The sequence below is a fragment of the Sapajus apella genome, unplaced genomic scaffold (genome assembly GCF_009761245.1).
Source record: "Sapajus apella isolate SASKATOON/1434 unplaced genomic scaffold, GSC_monkey_1.0 scaffold265, whole genome shotgun sequence".
NCBI classification, from domain to species: domain Eukaryota; kingdom Metazoa; phylum Chordata; class Mammalia; order Primates; family Cebidae; genus Sapajus; species Sapajus apella.
In genome coordinates, this window is record NW_022437205.1 from 1 (window position 1) to 14,561 (window position 14,561).

General features: G+C 39.3%; 1 protein-coding gene across 2 annotated transcripts; it reads left to right on the top strand.

Moving 5' to 3' along the window:
- Positions 1 to 8,451: 8,451 nt before the first annotated feature.
- On the top strand, positions 8,452 to 13,507 carry LOC116545410 (zinc finger protein 736-like). Of its 2 annotated transcripts, XM_032271922.1 has the most exons (5): positions 8,517 to 8,545; positions 9,328 to 9,390; positions 10,697 to 10,919; positions 12,818 to 12,944; positions 13,394 to 13,507. In XM_032271922.1, exons 3-5 carry the CDS (start codon positions 10,857 to 10,859, stop codon positions 13,495 to 13,497), a joined length of 294 nt encoding a protein of 97 aa, XP_032127813.1. In that variant the 5' UTR covers positions 8,517 to 8,545; positions 9,328 to 9,390; positions 10,697 to 10,856; the 3' UTR covers positions 13,498 to 13,507. The 2 variants fall into 2 exon arrangements, with proteins under 2 accessions (XP_032127811.1, XP_032127813.1); XM_032271920.1 differs by lacking the exon at positions 10,697 to 10,919 and having other exon boundaries at positions 8,452 to 8,545.
- Positions 13,508 to 14,561: the final 1,054 nt, after the last annotated feature.

The following is a 14,561-nucleotide window of genomic DNA, read 5'->3' on the forward strand; positions in this document are numbered from 1 at the left end:
CTTTTTCTTGGATTCTCCATTCTGTTCTGTGCTTTGCTGTCTGTGCCCGCCGCCTGCCAGTACTCTCTTAATTACCCTAGCTATAGAGAAAGTCTTTAAATCTTGTTGTCTGATTCCTTCTACTTCTTCTTTTTCGAAATTGTTTTAGCTATTTTAGTTTCCCTGCCTTAATTTTTTTATACTAAGTATGTTTGATTTTTATTTAAAAAATACTAAGACACTTTTTTTTTTTGCTGTTCTTACTTTAAAAAAAATTAGGCTGTCCACGGTGGCCTGTAATCCCAGCATTTTTAGAGACTGAGGTGGGTGGATCATGAGATCAGGATTTAAAGACCAACCTGGACAGTATGGTGAAACCCTGTGTCTACTAAAAAACATTACAAAATTAGCCATGCATGGTGGCATATGCCTGTAGTCTCAGCTACTAGGGAGGCTGAGGCAGAAGAATCACCAGAACCTGCAAGGCGGAGGTTACAGTACACCAAGATCACGCTACTGCACTCCAGCCTAAGTGGCAGAATGAGACTTCATAAAAAAAAAAAAAAAAAAAACTTCACATAAGCATTTTAATGTAACTTTATAGAAGCCATAAATTCAAGAAATGTGTGGTTTTTGCCCTTTAAAATTGAGAGCAGGACTTTGTAGCAATTCCCTTCTGAGATGAAGAGAGTTTCTGTAAGGGATATCATATAAAAACTAAGCTGAGAGACTGTGTCTCAAAAAAACAATTTATTTTGTATTTTAAAGTATACAATTATTATTTACTATAGTCACTGTATTGTGCTATCAAGTCATAGATTTTCTTTTTCACTGCAAAATGGCAACAATGAATAGTAGGTCTTTTAAAATTTTTATTATTTCATTTTATTTTCTAACTTTCCAAACTTGTCAGAGTAGTAGGCTTTATTCATTCTATTTTTTTTGTACCCTCTCTGCTTTCTATATAAATTTTAGAATAAATCTTATCTATATTTACAAAACATCTTGCTGGAATTTTTTTTTGGAATTATGCTAAACCTATGTACAAGGGTTGCACACATTTTAACTCACGTTGTCCCATTTCTCTCCAGAAGGGCTGGACAGGTTGATGTTTTCACCAGCAGGACCCAGGATGTGTGTGTCCACCTTTGCAAACTCACACAGTGGCTGTCTTTATTTGGCTTTGCCAAGCTGATTGCAGAACCTGGCACATTATTTTGTTTTGTAATGCTTAAATTACCATTGAAGCAGAATGTTTTCTCTGTAACTTTGCTGCACCTCTTCTTTCTGAATTGCATTTTACTTTTTGCTCATTTTTAATTTAGATGTCTTTTTCCCTGTGATTTGTAAAAGCTTTTTCTCACTTGCCAAGTCTTCTCCTTCTCTCGGAAACATTTACCCTAGCTCTGGATTAGGAACATCTCATGGCGCTGTTAGAGTTAACTATCCAGTTCAGGGAGGTAAGACATGTCCCAGAATTTCCCTGATGACTTTTTTTTTTTTTTTTTCTGGAGTGCAGTGGTGCAATCTTGGTTCACTACAGGCTTCACCTCTCATGTTCAAATGATACTCCTGCCTTTGCCTCCTGAATACGTGGGATTACAGGCATGCATCACGTGCCCAGCTAATTTTTGTATTTTCAGTAGAGACGGTTTCACCATGTTGGCCAGGTTGGTCTTGAACTCCAACTTTCTCAGCCTTCCAAAGTGCTGGGATTACAGGTGTGAGCCACCGTGCCAGGCTTCTGATGCCTTTTGAGTGCTACTGAGTCAATCCCAGTTCTGCCACATGCTTTCCACATGACCAAGCCAGGTTACCTTACCTTCAGAATACGGGCTGGCCTGTCGGGAGGGCTGGGGTACATGTAGGATAATGGTTGTGAAAAGCCTGTCCAGAATCTCTGAGAGGAAGGCAAAAATGCAAGGATTATCAAGCAGGCTCACTTCAGACCACGTATACTATTGTATCAGCTTGGCTAACATAGTGAAACCCCTGCTCTACTAAAAATAAAAAATTTGGCTGGGTGTGGTGGTATGCCCCTGCAATCCTAGCTACTTGGAAGGTTAGGCAAAAGAAGAACTGAGGAGGCAGAGGTTGCAGAGAGCTGAGATTGTGCCATTGCCTTACAGCCTAGGTGGCAGAGCGAGACTGTCTCAAAAAAAACCTCAACTAAAAATATATTTCAGATCTGGACCTTTTTGATCATTGGCAGGGAATGCACCTTTGTCATCCAAAGCAAGGGCCTCTGGAGTCTGTGAACCTGTGGAGGTAATGTGCTGTTCACTGTCTGGACCTGACCACTGTCACCTTTACTGATAGGTGACAAACAGCCTGCCTGACGTGGCCTTGTTTCTGTGGGTCTTATTGGTCTGAGAAAACATATTGTCGAAGCAAGCTAGAGTTTAAACCCAGAAATTGACACAGTTGTGATAGCTGGACAGCATCATCTAATGAGATTGTAATGGCCCCTCTGGGTACTTCCTGTACCACTCCCACAGTGACAGTGTCACAGGCCTCCCAGCATGAGTGGGACAGCCAGTTGGAGCCGCTGTTGCTATACACTAACCTCCTAATTCTTTTCTTTGTTGTTTTTGTCTTTTTTAAAATGACTCCTTAATCTCTGGATTTTCTTTCTTTTTCAAATTATTCTAGTGTTTTTAGTGTCTTTTTGATATTTCCTTTTTTTTTTTCCTTTTTCTTTTTGTTCTGACTTTCTCCTCTCCCCTTTCAGATCTTTATTCTATTTTTCCTCTATTTTCACCCTGTCTTAGTGTTGATCTCTGTACTTTTAGTTTTTCATATGTTCACAGGTGTCGGCACCCCCTCACAGAGAAGCTGACTGTAATCTGGGCCTTATTCTTAATTGGAATAACCCTTTGCAGTACAAGAGTATGCAAGTGTTGGGTACATATTGGTGCAAATCTAGTGACTATAACTGGAAGGAGCCTATGTGCCCCGATTTTATTCAGTGTGAGAAATCGTACAACAGCAGCCCAGGAATTTGTTGAAAAAGCACTGTAATCCTGCCCCTCAGACAGTAATGTTTTTCCTTACCAATTGTATTTTCTTTAGCTGTTTACACACCGATTCTGTATAACTAGGAGTAGTTGTGCATTCTTCACTTTTATCACTTATTTTTTTTTTTAATATCTATTTTTTTTGAAACTGAGTCTCGCTCTATCACCAGGGCTGGAATGCAGTGGCACAATCTTGGCTCACTGCAACCTCCGCCTCCTGGGTTAAAGTGATTCTCCTGCCTCAGACTCCCAAGCAGTCTGGACTACAGAAGCATGCCACTATGCCCAGCTAATTGTTTGTATTTTAGTAGAGAGGGGTTTTCACCGTGTTAGCCAGGAGGGTCTCAATCTCCTGACCTTGTGATCTGCCTACTTTGGCCTCCCAAAGTTCTGGGATTACAGGCATGAGCTGCCGTGCCCGGCTTTTGTCACTTCTTAAATCAGCAGAGCCTCACTTTGTCTCACATGCTGGAATGCAGTGGCATGATCTTGGCTCATTGCCTCCTGGGTCCAAGAGATTCTCCTGCCTTAGCCTCCCAAGTAGCTGAGATTACAGGCTCATGCCACTGCACCTGGATAATTTTTGTATTTTTAGTAGAGATGTAGTTTCACCAAGTTGGCCAGACTGGTCTCAAATTATAGACCTCAGGTGATCATCTGCCTTGGCCTTCCAAAGCACTGGGATTACAGGTGTAAGCCACCGTGCCTGGTCATGTGCTAATTTTTTTTTTTTTTTTTTAACCTCACTCAGTAAAACACCAACACATTTAAGCTTTTAGAGTCAGCATTTTATTAGCTGCTTAATTGCCCGCTGGGTTGACACACTTAACTGGATACCTCTCCTTTCCCCTAGGAGATGCCTGACTGAGGTCAGGACATGGTGAGAGGTGTGTAGACTTGGCCACTGGCCAGATTGGATCTAGGTATGGCCTCTTGTGGCCCTAATTAGCTGTGTAATCCTAGATGAGTCATTGACCTCCTCTAAACAGTGATGTTTTTGGGGCTTTGAGGGGCCAGAAAGTGGAATGCCTTTAGTACCAAGCTCAGGACTTAGCACTTTCTTCTTGCCATGGTGGGAGCGATCACTGGCCAGCTCTCTCTGTGTGGGGGCTTGTGTGCATGTCTAACCACTCGGATAGCTGGAGAAGGAGGGATGAGATGGGTGAGAACCAGACCCAGGGCAAAGAAAACAGTCACAAGCTTGTGTGCCTGGTGATTCATGATGATGTGTGGAAACTCTTCTGATTCTGGAACCAGAGACCAATCTCAGAAGATAGAGTCTTTTTTCTCTCTGAGCTCTCCAAGCAGTTGAAGTCCCTTTGTTCACTTATTGGAAATTGACATTGGGCTTCTGCTCTTGCTGTTTTCTGGGTGACTGTATTGTTTGCCCTAGAATTATGATTCACTAAAGAAAATTAAGTTTACATTTTCTAAATCAAATAATCTTAATAATATCTGTGTCTGAATTCTCTGTTCAGAGTTCTCAACAGAGTTCAGAACTGAGTTCTCTGTTCAGAGAATGTTTAAAATACATACTTTTTGACTCTTAACTGTCGTCATATATGTTGGTCATGACAAAATTGAGGGGTTAACCTTTTTTCTCCCAACTGGGTGTGTTTGGTTTTGACCAATATCTGTGTTTTTGTTTACAGATCCCCACTGAAAAATTATTGTGTGAACTTATTACAAGCAGGCAAGTTTAGCCGAAGTCTTTTATATTGAACTAGAGAGTGACTGAGCTGGAATGCAAAGTACAGAGTAGATGCTCAGCTGAGTGGCCTTTGTCCTTTTCTGTTCTCTATCACCAGCCACTCAGCATGGCGGGTTCTGCTTCACCTACCGCTTGTAATCCTAGCACTTTGGGAGGCCAACGTGGGTGGATCACCTGAGGTCTGCCTGGCCATCATGGTGAAACCCCATCTTTAAAAAAAAAAAAAAAAAAAAAAAAAAAGTCTGGCCTTTCAGACATTATCCTCAGGAAGGCAGGTGAAGATAACTAGGAGTTTTTTTTTTTTTTTTCTGTGGTCTCCCTCACAGCTCTGCCTGGCAGGTCAGAGCCAGCCTGTGCAGATTCTTTTCCAAGGGGCCAGGCCTTTTAGTGATTGGCCTGGTAACTGCAGACCTCTCAGGCTATAATTGTTGGATATAAATGCCCAGGTGGTAGCCCTCACCACTTGGGTAGCAGACAAAAGACCTGAGAACTTTTGGGTTCTTGACAGCTTATAGACATTTGTTGGGGAAATAAGGATGTCATAAACACCACTGGTTTGGGAGCTGAGTGTACCTTGATGTGCTCTTGGCCCTGCCACCGACTGGTTGTGTGCCCCTGGACAGATCATTTACCTGCTCTGAATTGGCCTCTTTATCTGCAGTGCAACTTGGAAACAGTTGCTTCTGCCCCACAAGGCCCTTGGTTTGCAAGGCTAGTGGTGTGGTTGTGGTGACTCTTATTTCTGTTAACACACGAGCAAAGATTAGCAGTCATGCTTTTGAGCATTTTTGTGTTTCTGCTGATATGGGACTTGGCTGATCCAGAAGGTAAAGGGTTCTTGAACAAACAGGTATATATATGTGTGCACAGAGCAAGTGGAGGGGCTGGGAAGAGCCCCCAGGCTGGGCAACCTCTGTGCCTCCTTCCACATTCCTCCACTGTCAAGTATTACTAGGTAGGAGCACAGCTATCAAACTTAACATGAGAAGATTTTAGTTTAAAATAAACATCTTTTAAACACTTGGAGTCATCTTTCATGGCTAGAGTATCTTTTAGTATTTTGTAACCTTACTTGTGATTAAAGTGCTGTCCAGACTTTTTGTTTTGAAATAACCGTAGTCTCTCATGGAAGTTGCACAAGTACCTGTAGCTTGAAGAGTTCCTGCGTATCTTTCACCAGCTCTCCCTGTTGATGGCATCTTAGTTAACAACAGCACAGTGATCGGAGCCAGAAAGTAGACGTCAGTGTAACACTAAAGGCCTTCGTCAGAGTTGAGCAGTTCTATATGCAGTCAGTGTGTGTGTGTGTGTGTGTGTGTGTGTGTGTGTGTGTGTGTGTTTCTGTGAAATTTTATCATTTGCATAGATTTGTGTAACCACCACCACAATCCAGACACAGAACTGTTTCTTGTCCAGATCTTTGCCCTTCTACTGCCCCTTTCACAGTCATACCCTCACTAACTCCTGGCAAGCACTGACTAGTCTGTTTTCCATTATGATAATTTTGTTGTTTCAAGAATTTTCTATAAAAGAAATTTAAGGTTGAACATCCTAAATCCAAAACTCCAAAATTCAAATGCTTCAAAATCTTTTAACTTTTTAAGTGAGGGCATGACATTCAAAGTAAATGCTCTTTGGAGCATTTTGAATTTTGGATTTGTAAATTAGTGATGCTCAATTGGTACGTATAATGCAGGTATTAAAAAATTCGAAATCTGAAATTCTTCTGATCCCAAGCATTTCAAATGAGGGATGCATAGTCTGTACTTGTAAGTGATTTTAGGTGGTTATATATGGCTGTTTTGTTGGAAGGGACCTTGTTTGTGCTATGCCGTAGCTCATAATCCAGTTTTTGAGGAAGGCACCTTTACTTGTACCTCCCTTTGAGATTCATGGTGCACATTTGTGTTTTTTCTTTTCTTTTTTCTTTTTTTAATTTTTTTGAGCCTTGCTCTGATCCCTATGCTAGAGTGCAGTGCACAATTAAGGCTTACTGCAGCCTCCACCTTCTGGGCTCAAGAGGTACTCCTGCCTCTGCTTCCTATGTAGCTGGGCTCAGGCATTTACTGCCACACTTGGCTAATATTTTATTATTTTTTGTAGAGATGAGGTCTCACTATATTGCCCATGGTAATCTGGAACTCCTAGGCTCAAGTGATCCTCCCATCTCAGCCTCCCTAAGTGCTGGGATTACAGACATGAACCACTGCTCTCAGTGTCACTACTGCATGTTAAGTATTCTGAGAATTCCTGTGGAAAAGAAATTTGACTTAACTTTGCTTAACATAGTTCCCCATAACCATTTTTTTTTTTTTTTTTTTTGAGATGAAGTCTCGCTCTGTCACCCATGCTGGAGTGTAGTGGTGCGATCTTGGCTCACTGTCTGCCTCCCGGGTTCAAGCAATTCTCTGCTTCAGCCTCCCGAGTAGCTGGGGTTACAGGCACCCACCACCGTGCTCTGCTAATTTCTTTTTTTATTTTTAGTGGAGACTGTGTCTTACCATTTTGGTCAGGCTCATCTTAAGCTTCTGACCTTGTGATCTACCCGCCTTAGCCTCCCAAAGTGCTGAGATTACAGACATGAGTCAATGTGCCTGGACAACCATTTTCTTTTCTTGTTTCTTTTTTTAAAAGTATCTATGTATTAATTATTTTCTTTTCTCAGACCTTGCAGGAATTAAATTCCCCCTTCCTCAACACCCCAGTATGATCCTCTACACTCTACAAGGGCTTCTGAGGACAGCAGGCTAAGAGAGGCTGATTTTAGCACTTAACATTTTGAAGACATTTTAAACACTCTAACTGTATTTATTTATAGCTTTAAAACTATTCATGTTTCTAGTCCAGTTAATTAATTTTAAAAAATGGTGATGCATCAAGTCCCCTGAACCTATGGTGTGGGGGGTTCTGGGTTCAAAGTGGAGGCACCTGATGGTCAAGTTCAGGTTCTTAGTCCCGTGTGGGGACTGGAGTCCATGTCAGTCTGCTGGAGGTGAGCAGGGGATGCTCTGTTTAGCAAGGCTGAGGGGATAGTGGTGAACCACAGATATAAATTTTTAGCCAACTGTGTTTATTGCAGATTGCTTTTTAAAAAAATTCAACACATAGCTTGGTTCAATGGCTCATACTTGTAATCCTAGCTACTCAGGAAGCCGAAGCAGGAGGACATAAATTTGAGACCAGCCTGGGTAACATAGCAAGATCCCATCCCTTAAAAAGATAATAAAAACTTAGCTGGGCATGGTGGTGCACACCTGTGGTCCCAGCTACTTAGCAGGCTGAATCAGGAGGATCACTTGAGCCCAGAGTTTGAGGCTACAGTGAACCATGATGTCGCCACTGCATGGGCTTCGGTGACACGGTGAGATTCCATTTTTAGAAGGAACAAACAAAAATTTCAGCACAATTTGTTTCCTCACTTGTCACCTTAAGCATGTAATTTTGTTGCTTTATACAATCTAACCTTTCCTAAATATTGTGAACTCATGATATTTGAAAAATACCTGCATCTGAAATTTTACAGAGTTCCAGATGCAATGAGCTAAGTGCATTTTATTCTATTCATTTAAACAGTGTCCCCAAGGTGAGTCCAGTTCAGCCCAACTCTCTTGGGGGCTTTTGTGCAGCCTTCATTGTTGAAGTGGGCCTCCTCTTTCCCTAAAGCCCACTGTTGGAGACAGCTCCCCCTGCCACAAGTGGCAATATGCTGCTGCTTACTCCTTTCTTTTCTTTGGACTTGCAGGGTTCCTGTGTTGCACTGAGATTGGTGGGCTGTGCATAGAGCAGCCACAAAGTTACCTTGAACAATTTGAATTTGAGCATGCCACTGCTTCAGTTTGTGAGTGTCCAAGTCCCTCAAGTTCTTTCTTCTAATAGCATATGTGTGTGTGTGCATGTCTGTGTATATCTCCATGTTTTCTCTAGTCCTCCCTTTTTATTTCAGTGAAATTCACATAATGGAGAATTAATAATTTTAAAGTGAACTATTCAGTGGCATTTACTGCATCCATAATTTTGTGCAATTATGACCTCTATTTCCAGAACATTTTCATTACCTCAAAATGAGACTCCATCTGCATTAAGTCACCACTCTTTGATTCCCCTTTCCCAGTCTCTGGCAACCACTAATTTTATTTCTATGAACAGATTGCTTGTCTTGGACATTTCATATCAATGGAATCATATAACGTGGCCTTTTGTGTCTGGCTTCTTTCCCTCAGCATCGTGTTTTCAGGGTTCATCCATGTTGCAGCATGGATCAGTCCTTCTGAATCATATTCATTCATGTGGCTGAATCATGTTCCATTCTGGGGATAGACCACTTCTTTACCTATTTATCTACCTATGAACGTGTGTGTTCTGTCCACTGTTTTGACTGTTGTAAATAGTATGTGCTATGAGTATTCATTTTAACACCTATTTTTAATTCTTTTAGTAAAAATCACCAGTTTTTAACTTAATACCTAGTAGTGGAATTGCTGGATCATGTAGTAATTCAGATTAACTTTTTGAGTGTTATTTTTTGGCAAGCACTTTGAAATGTGTATTCTTTTCATCAAACCCACCCTCCTATGATTTAATTCTAACCCAGCCACAAAGAATGTTTCTCTTTCTTCTCAGGATGGCACCAGCAATCCTCTGATGGTGACGCCACCCTTGGCAGAGGCCCGCTGGACTGTGAGGGTAAGTGATCAGGACAGCTTCTTGGCTGTCTTCCAGATAGAATTGTTCTAGCAGTTCTTCAAGAATTGTTCTGGAATTCTTCTAGTTTGACATTGTTCTGAGCACTTTATAGAATGATTGCATCCCCTCTTCTGTCTCAGTGTGAGTGGCCATAGAATGTGGATGAAACATCTCTTCAAATGAATATTTTTTTTCTCTTCTTTTTTCTCACCTTCCTGTGTCTGAATTATATTTCATTATGGGGATACATCACTTCTTTATTCATCTACAAATGAACGTGTAGGTTCTGTCCACCCTTTGACTGTTGTGAATAGTATGTGCTATTTTTTTTTTTTAAATCTCATAACAAGTCTATGTACCTTGTTTTTCACAAGGTCTATGGTTTAACTTTCATATATGTATATGTTCGTGCGTATATGTATATATGTGTATATATATGTGTATATATATATATATACACATATATATACATATACGCACAAACATATACATATAATTGCACTTTAGGTTATGGGGTACATGTGCAGAATATGCAGGATTGTTGCATAGGTACATACGTGGCAATGTGGTTTGCTGCCTCCATACCCATCACCTATATCTGTCATTTCTTCCCATGTTATTCCTCCCAAACTCACTGCCGCCTGCAGTTCCCTCCCCAGTCCTCCCCCGCCGCACAGACCCCAGTGTGTGATACGTCCCCCCTTGTCTATGTGTTCTCATTGTTTAACACCTGCCTATAACAGAGAACATGCCCTGTTTGATTTTCTGTTCTTGTGTCAGTTTGCTGAGAATGATGGTTTCCAGATTTATCCAAGTCCCTAAAAAGGACACACACTCATCATTTTTTATGGCTGCATAGTATTCCATGGTGTGTATGTGCCACATTTTCCTTGTCCATTCTATCATCAATGGGCATTTGGGTTGGTTCCAGGTCTTTGCTATTGTAAATAGTGCCACAACGAACATACATGTGCCTGTGTCTTTTTTTTTTTTTTTTGAGGCGGAGTTTCACTCTTGTTGTTACCCAGGCTGGAGTGCAATGGCACGATCTCAGCTCACCGCAACCTCCGCCTCCTGGGTTCAGGCAATTCTCCTGCCTCAGCCTCCCGAGTAGCTGGGATTACAGGCATGTGCCACCATGCCCAGCTAATGTTTTGTATTTTTAGTAGAGACGGGGTTTCACCATGTTGACCAGGATGGTCTTGATCTCTTGACCTCGTGATCCACCCGCCTCGGCCTCCCAAAGTGCTGGGATTACAGGCTTGAGCCACCGTGCCTGGCCCCTTTTTTTTTTTCCTTACAATAGGCAAGGGACTCTGAGAAATACTTATTTCTGATATGTCAGAACTTTATCTTTTTTCTCTGCATCCAGCATGTAATAAGCCAAGAAAAGTCATCACCATGAATTTATGATGTGCAACATTACAAATGTTCCTTTTGAGGCTTTTGAACATGGAAAGTTGTGAATGCCCAGGATTCCTGTTAGAGATGAGATGAGGTCCTTGAATATCAGTGAGGAGAAAGGCAATGTACTGTTAGCTTTCATTAACTCTATGCCAAGCAGATTATAAAAATGCACATTTAATGAGAATGGCCTTTATAGCCCAGGAAAACTCAGAAAGTGCTGAATAAAAAATAGATGCCAGGCGTGGTGGCTGACACCTGTAATCCAGCAATTTGGGAGGCTGAGGTGGGGGAATCACCTGTGGTCAGGAGTTCAAAACCAGCCTGGCCAACATGGTGAAACCCCATCTCCACAAAAATACCAAAATTTTCCAGGCATGATGGTGGGTGTCTATAATCCAAGCCATTGAGGAGGCTGAGGTGGGAGAATCGCTTGAGCCTGGTAGGCAGAGGTTACAGTGAGCCAACATGCCATTGCACTCCAGCCTGGGTGACAGAGTAAAACTACATCTAAAAAAATAATTAGAAGAGGCTGCCTTTCTAGGATGCTAAACCTAAACTTATTTATAGACACCATTAGAGATAACAGAACATGGGAAATAGTTGTAGCTTAAACTTTGCTTAAAACTGATGTTTCTTTATGACTAGATTCAGATTAAGTTGACTCTTTTTTGAGTTAGTAATATCACAGTAGTGTTTCATCATCCTGTGCACATCACCATCTGAAATAAATTTATTTTATTATAGTTGATGTGAATTGTATTTACTTGGTAAATATGTTCTTCAGATTTTTTTCTACTCTAGAGTTATCTATTTTAATTTTTATTATTAATAGGTACTTAGGGGAGATTTATTAACTGATGTGCAAAAAACCAAAAAGATTAAACCAAATTTAATCTGATAGTCCTTTTTTCTTAGATTCTCTTGGCATGTAATGTGCTATAAATAATGAAGACTCCCATCTTCATTTACTGGTCAAATAAATTGAAAACCTAGGCTGTGCCACTTACTATATTTTTGACAAAATATTATCCTTGGGCCAGAAGCAATGACACCACTGGCAAACTTGTTAGAAATTCAAAAATTCAAGCTTTATTCTAAGTCTCCGGAGTCAACATCTACATTTTAACAAGAGCTCCTGTTTGTTGTTGCACAAAATAATATTTGAGAAATGTGTTTCTATTTTACTATGAAGTTTTTATTTACTAACTATAGACAGCTTATTTTGTATTATATAAATATAGCTTTCAGAAGTGCGTGTCTGTGTTGGTGTCCTTCATTTTATAATGTATGATCAAGAAAAGTATTGTATATACACTAGTTTTGTGGATCCTATGCCGTTTTGTTTTATCAGAGTTAAAGAGTACACTAGAGAGTATTTTTGTGCTAGAAAGTATTTTATTGTGCCTGGTGCAGTGACTCATGCTTGTAATGCCAGCACTTTGGGAGGCCAAGGTGTGTGGATCACCTGAGGTGAGAAGTTTGAGTCCAGACTGACCAACATAGTAAAACCCTGTCCCTACTAAAAGTACAAAGTTAGCTGAGCATGGTGGTGCATGGCTGTAATTTCAGCTACTTGGGAGACTGAGGCAGGTTAATTACTTGAATCCAGGAGGCATTGGTTGCAATGAGCAGAGATCATGCATTGCACTCCAGCATTGAAATTCTGTTTCAAATATATACATATATATATATGTATATATAATTGGATAATTACACTCATATAAGTCAGAAATACTTCTTTTTGCTCTCAATTTGCCTGATGTAAAATTTAGAATTCTTCCGATTACTACCTGCTAAATTACTTGAATCCAGGAGGCATTGGTTGCAATGAGCAGACATCATGCATTGCACTCCAGCATTGAAATTCTGTTTCAAATATATACATATATACATATATATATATATAATTGGATAATTACACTCATATAAGTCAGAAACACTTCTTTTTGCTCTCAATTTGCCTGATGTAAAATTTAGAATTCTTCCGATGACCACCTGCTAAATATATTATGTTTTTCAGGAGATGTTGACATTCAGGGATGTGGCCAAAGGATTCTGTCCAGAAGAGTGGGAATGCCTTGATTCTTCTCAGCAACATTTGTATAGGGATGTGATGTTAGAGAACTACAGAAACCTGGTGTCCCTGGGTGAGAATAACTTCAATATACAATTCACATTCCACACTTAATAATTTATTTTGTTTTGTTTTCTGGGAATTTATGCTTTGCATGAATGAGTTTCAGATTCCTGCTTCAAAATAAAGCAAGAAAATGGGTATCTGTTGAGGTAGAAAAAATTTCAAGATGATTTATCTTAACAACAATCTTTTTTAATACCAGAAATGTAGTGGCATAAAATATTGTCACCTATACGTTAAAATCAAATTGTTACCACTAATTTTTTATTATTACTGAGTAGTAGAGCTAAGAACCCACAAATTCAAAATGCTATATAAATATTGTAAAATTCCCCTTAGGAAACAGTATATTGACATTAATTTTCTAGAATCGTTTATAATGTTCTCTTCTCTACTGAGCACAGTACTAGATTGATAATTGGACTAGCAAGAGTCATGTTCTGTTTTCTAATAAAACAGGTCTTGGTGACTCCAAGCCAGAATTAATTACCCATCTGGAGCAAGGAAAAGATCCTTGGAATGTGAAGAGACAGGAGACAGTAGTCAAACACTCAGGTAGGTAGGAGTGAATGAAGCAAATGACACAAATGAGAGTTCCTGGTGTCAAGGAGGGTGCCAGATTTTTAATTATAATTTAAGAGGCTCTCTGCCAATGGAAATAGTTTCTGATTAGCCTACATTTCTTTCTCTTGCTTTGACATAAGGACATCTTTTGTCTCATTCTCATTAACTTTTAATGTCCTCTTCAGTTATGGTTATTTTGATTGTTTTCTTAGTTTACATTGATAATGAAAGTCTTAATAATAACTTAAAAGAATGTGTGATCTGAATGCTCTGTCATTGCTTTGAAAGAAATAGTAATATCTGTAATTTTGGGAAACCCTATGTTAAACAATTTTTAAGGTTTTTTTTGTATGATACCTAAAATATAATAGATTTTTGATGATATTGGGAATTAGTTAAGAAATCCCAGGAACATCAAAAAGATGTATGTTTCTGCTTTATACTTTTCTATCCTACAGGGGTTTTAAATGTGATTTTATAGAAATTTATACTCAGTAATTTAGTCAAAACACTAAGCATCTCCCTAAATATAAGAATGTCTAAAATTTTGTTACTTGAAAATGTTACCGTTTTTATATAAACTGATATTGATAAACTCTGTACGCCTAAATCCCTCAACTGTAATGTTTATCTACTTCATACATTTATCAAATAGACTGTCATTGAGGAGCTTAAAATATTGTTGAGTATATATTAAAAGCTCAATTTTAACTTTATTTTTAAATAATTTGTATCTTAAAATTTTTCCTTATTTAATATAAGGCTTACTGGGCCTCTGTTTTTCAAATATATGTGTATATGTATATATACACACAATGCTCATATGTATACACCTGTGTATATATGTATGTGTTTTTAACATGGATATTTTCACAAATAATAACTGAATATTTTGATATTTATTGTATACAATTTATTGATTTTATATGTATGCATAATAGATGGTTAGTATAATAAAATTAATGAACAGATGTATCACCTTATATAGTTACCATTTGTGTAGTGAGAACAGTTAAGATCTGTCAGCAAATTTTCAGCATACAAAAGAGCATTATTAACTAAA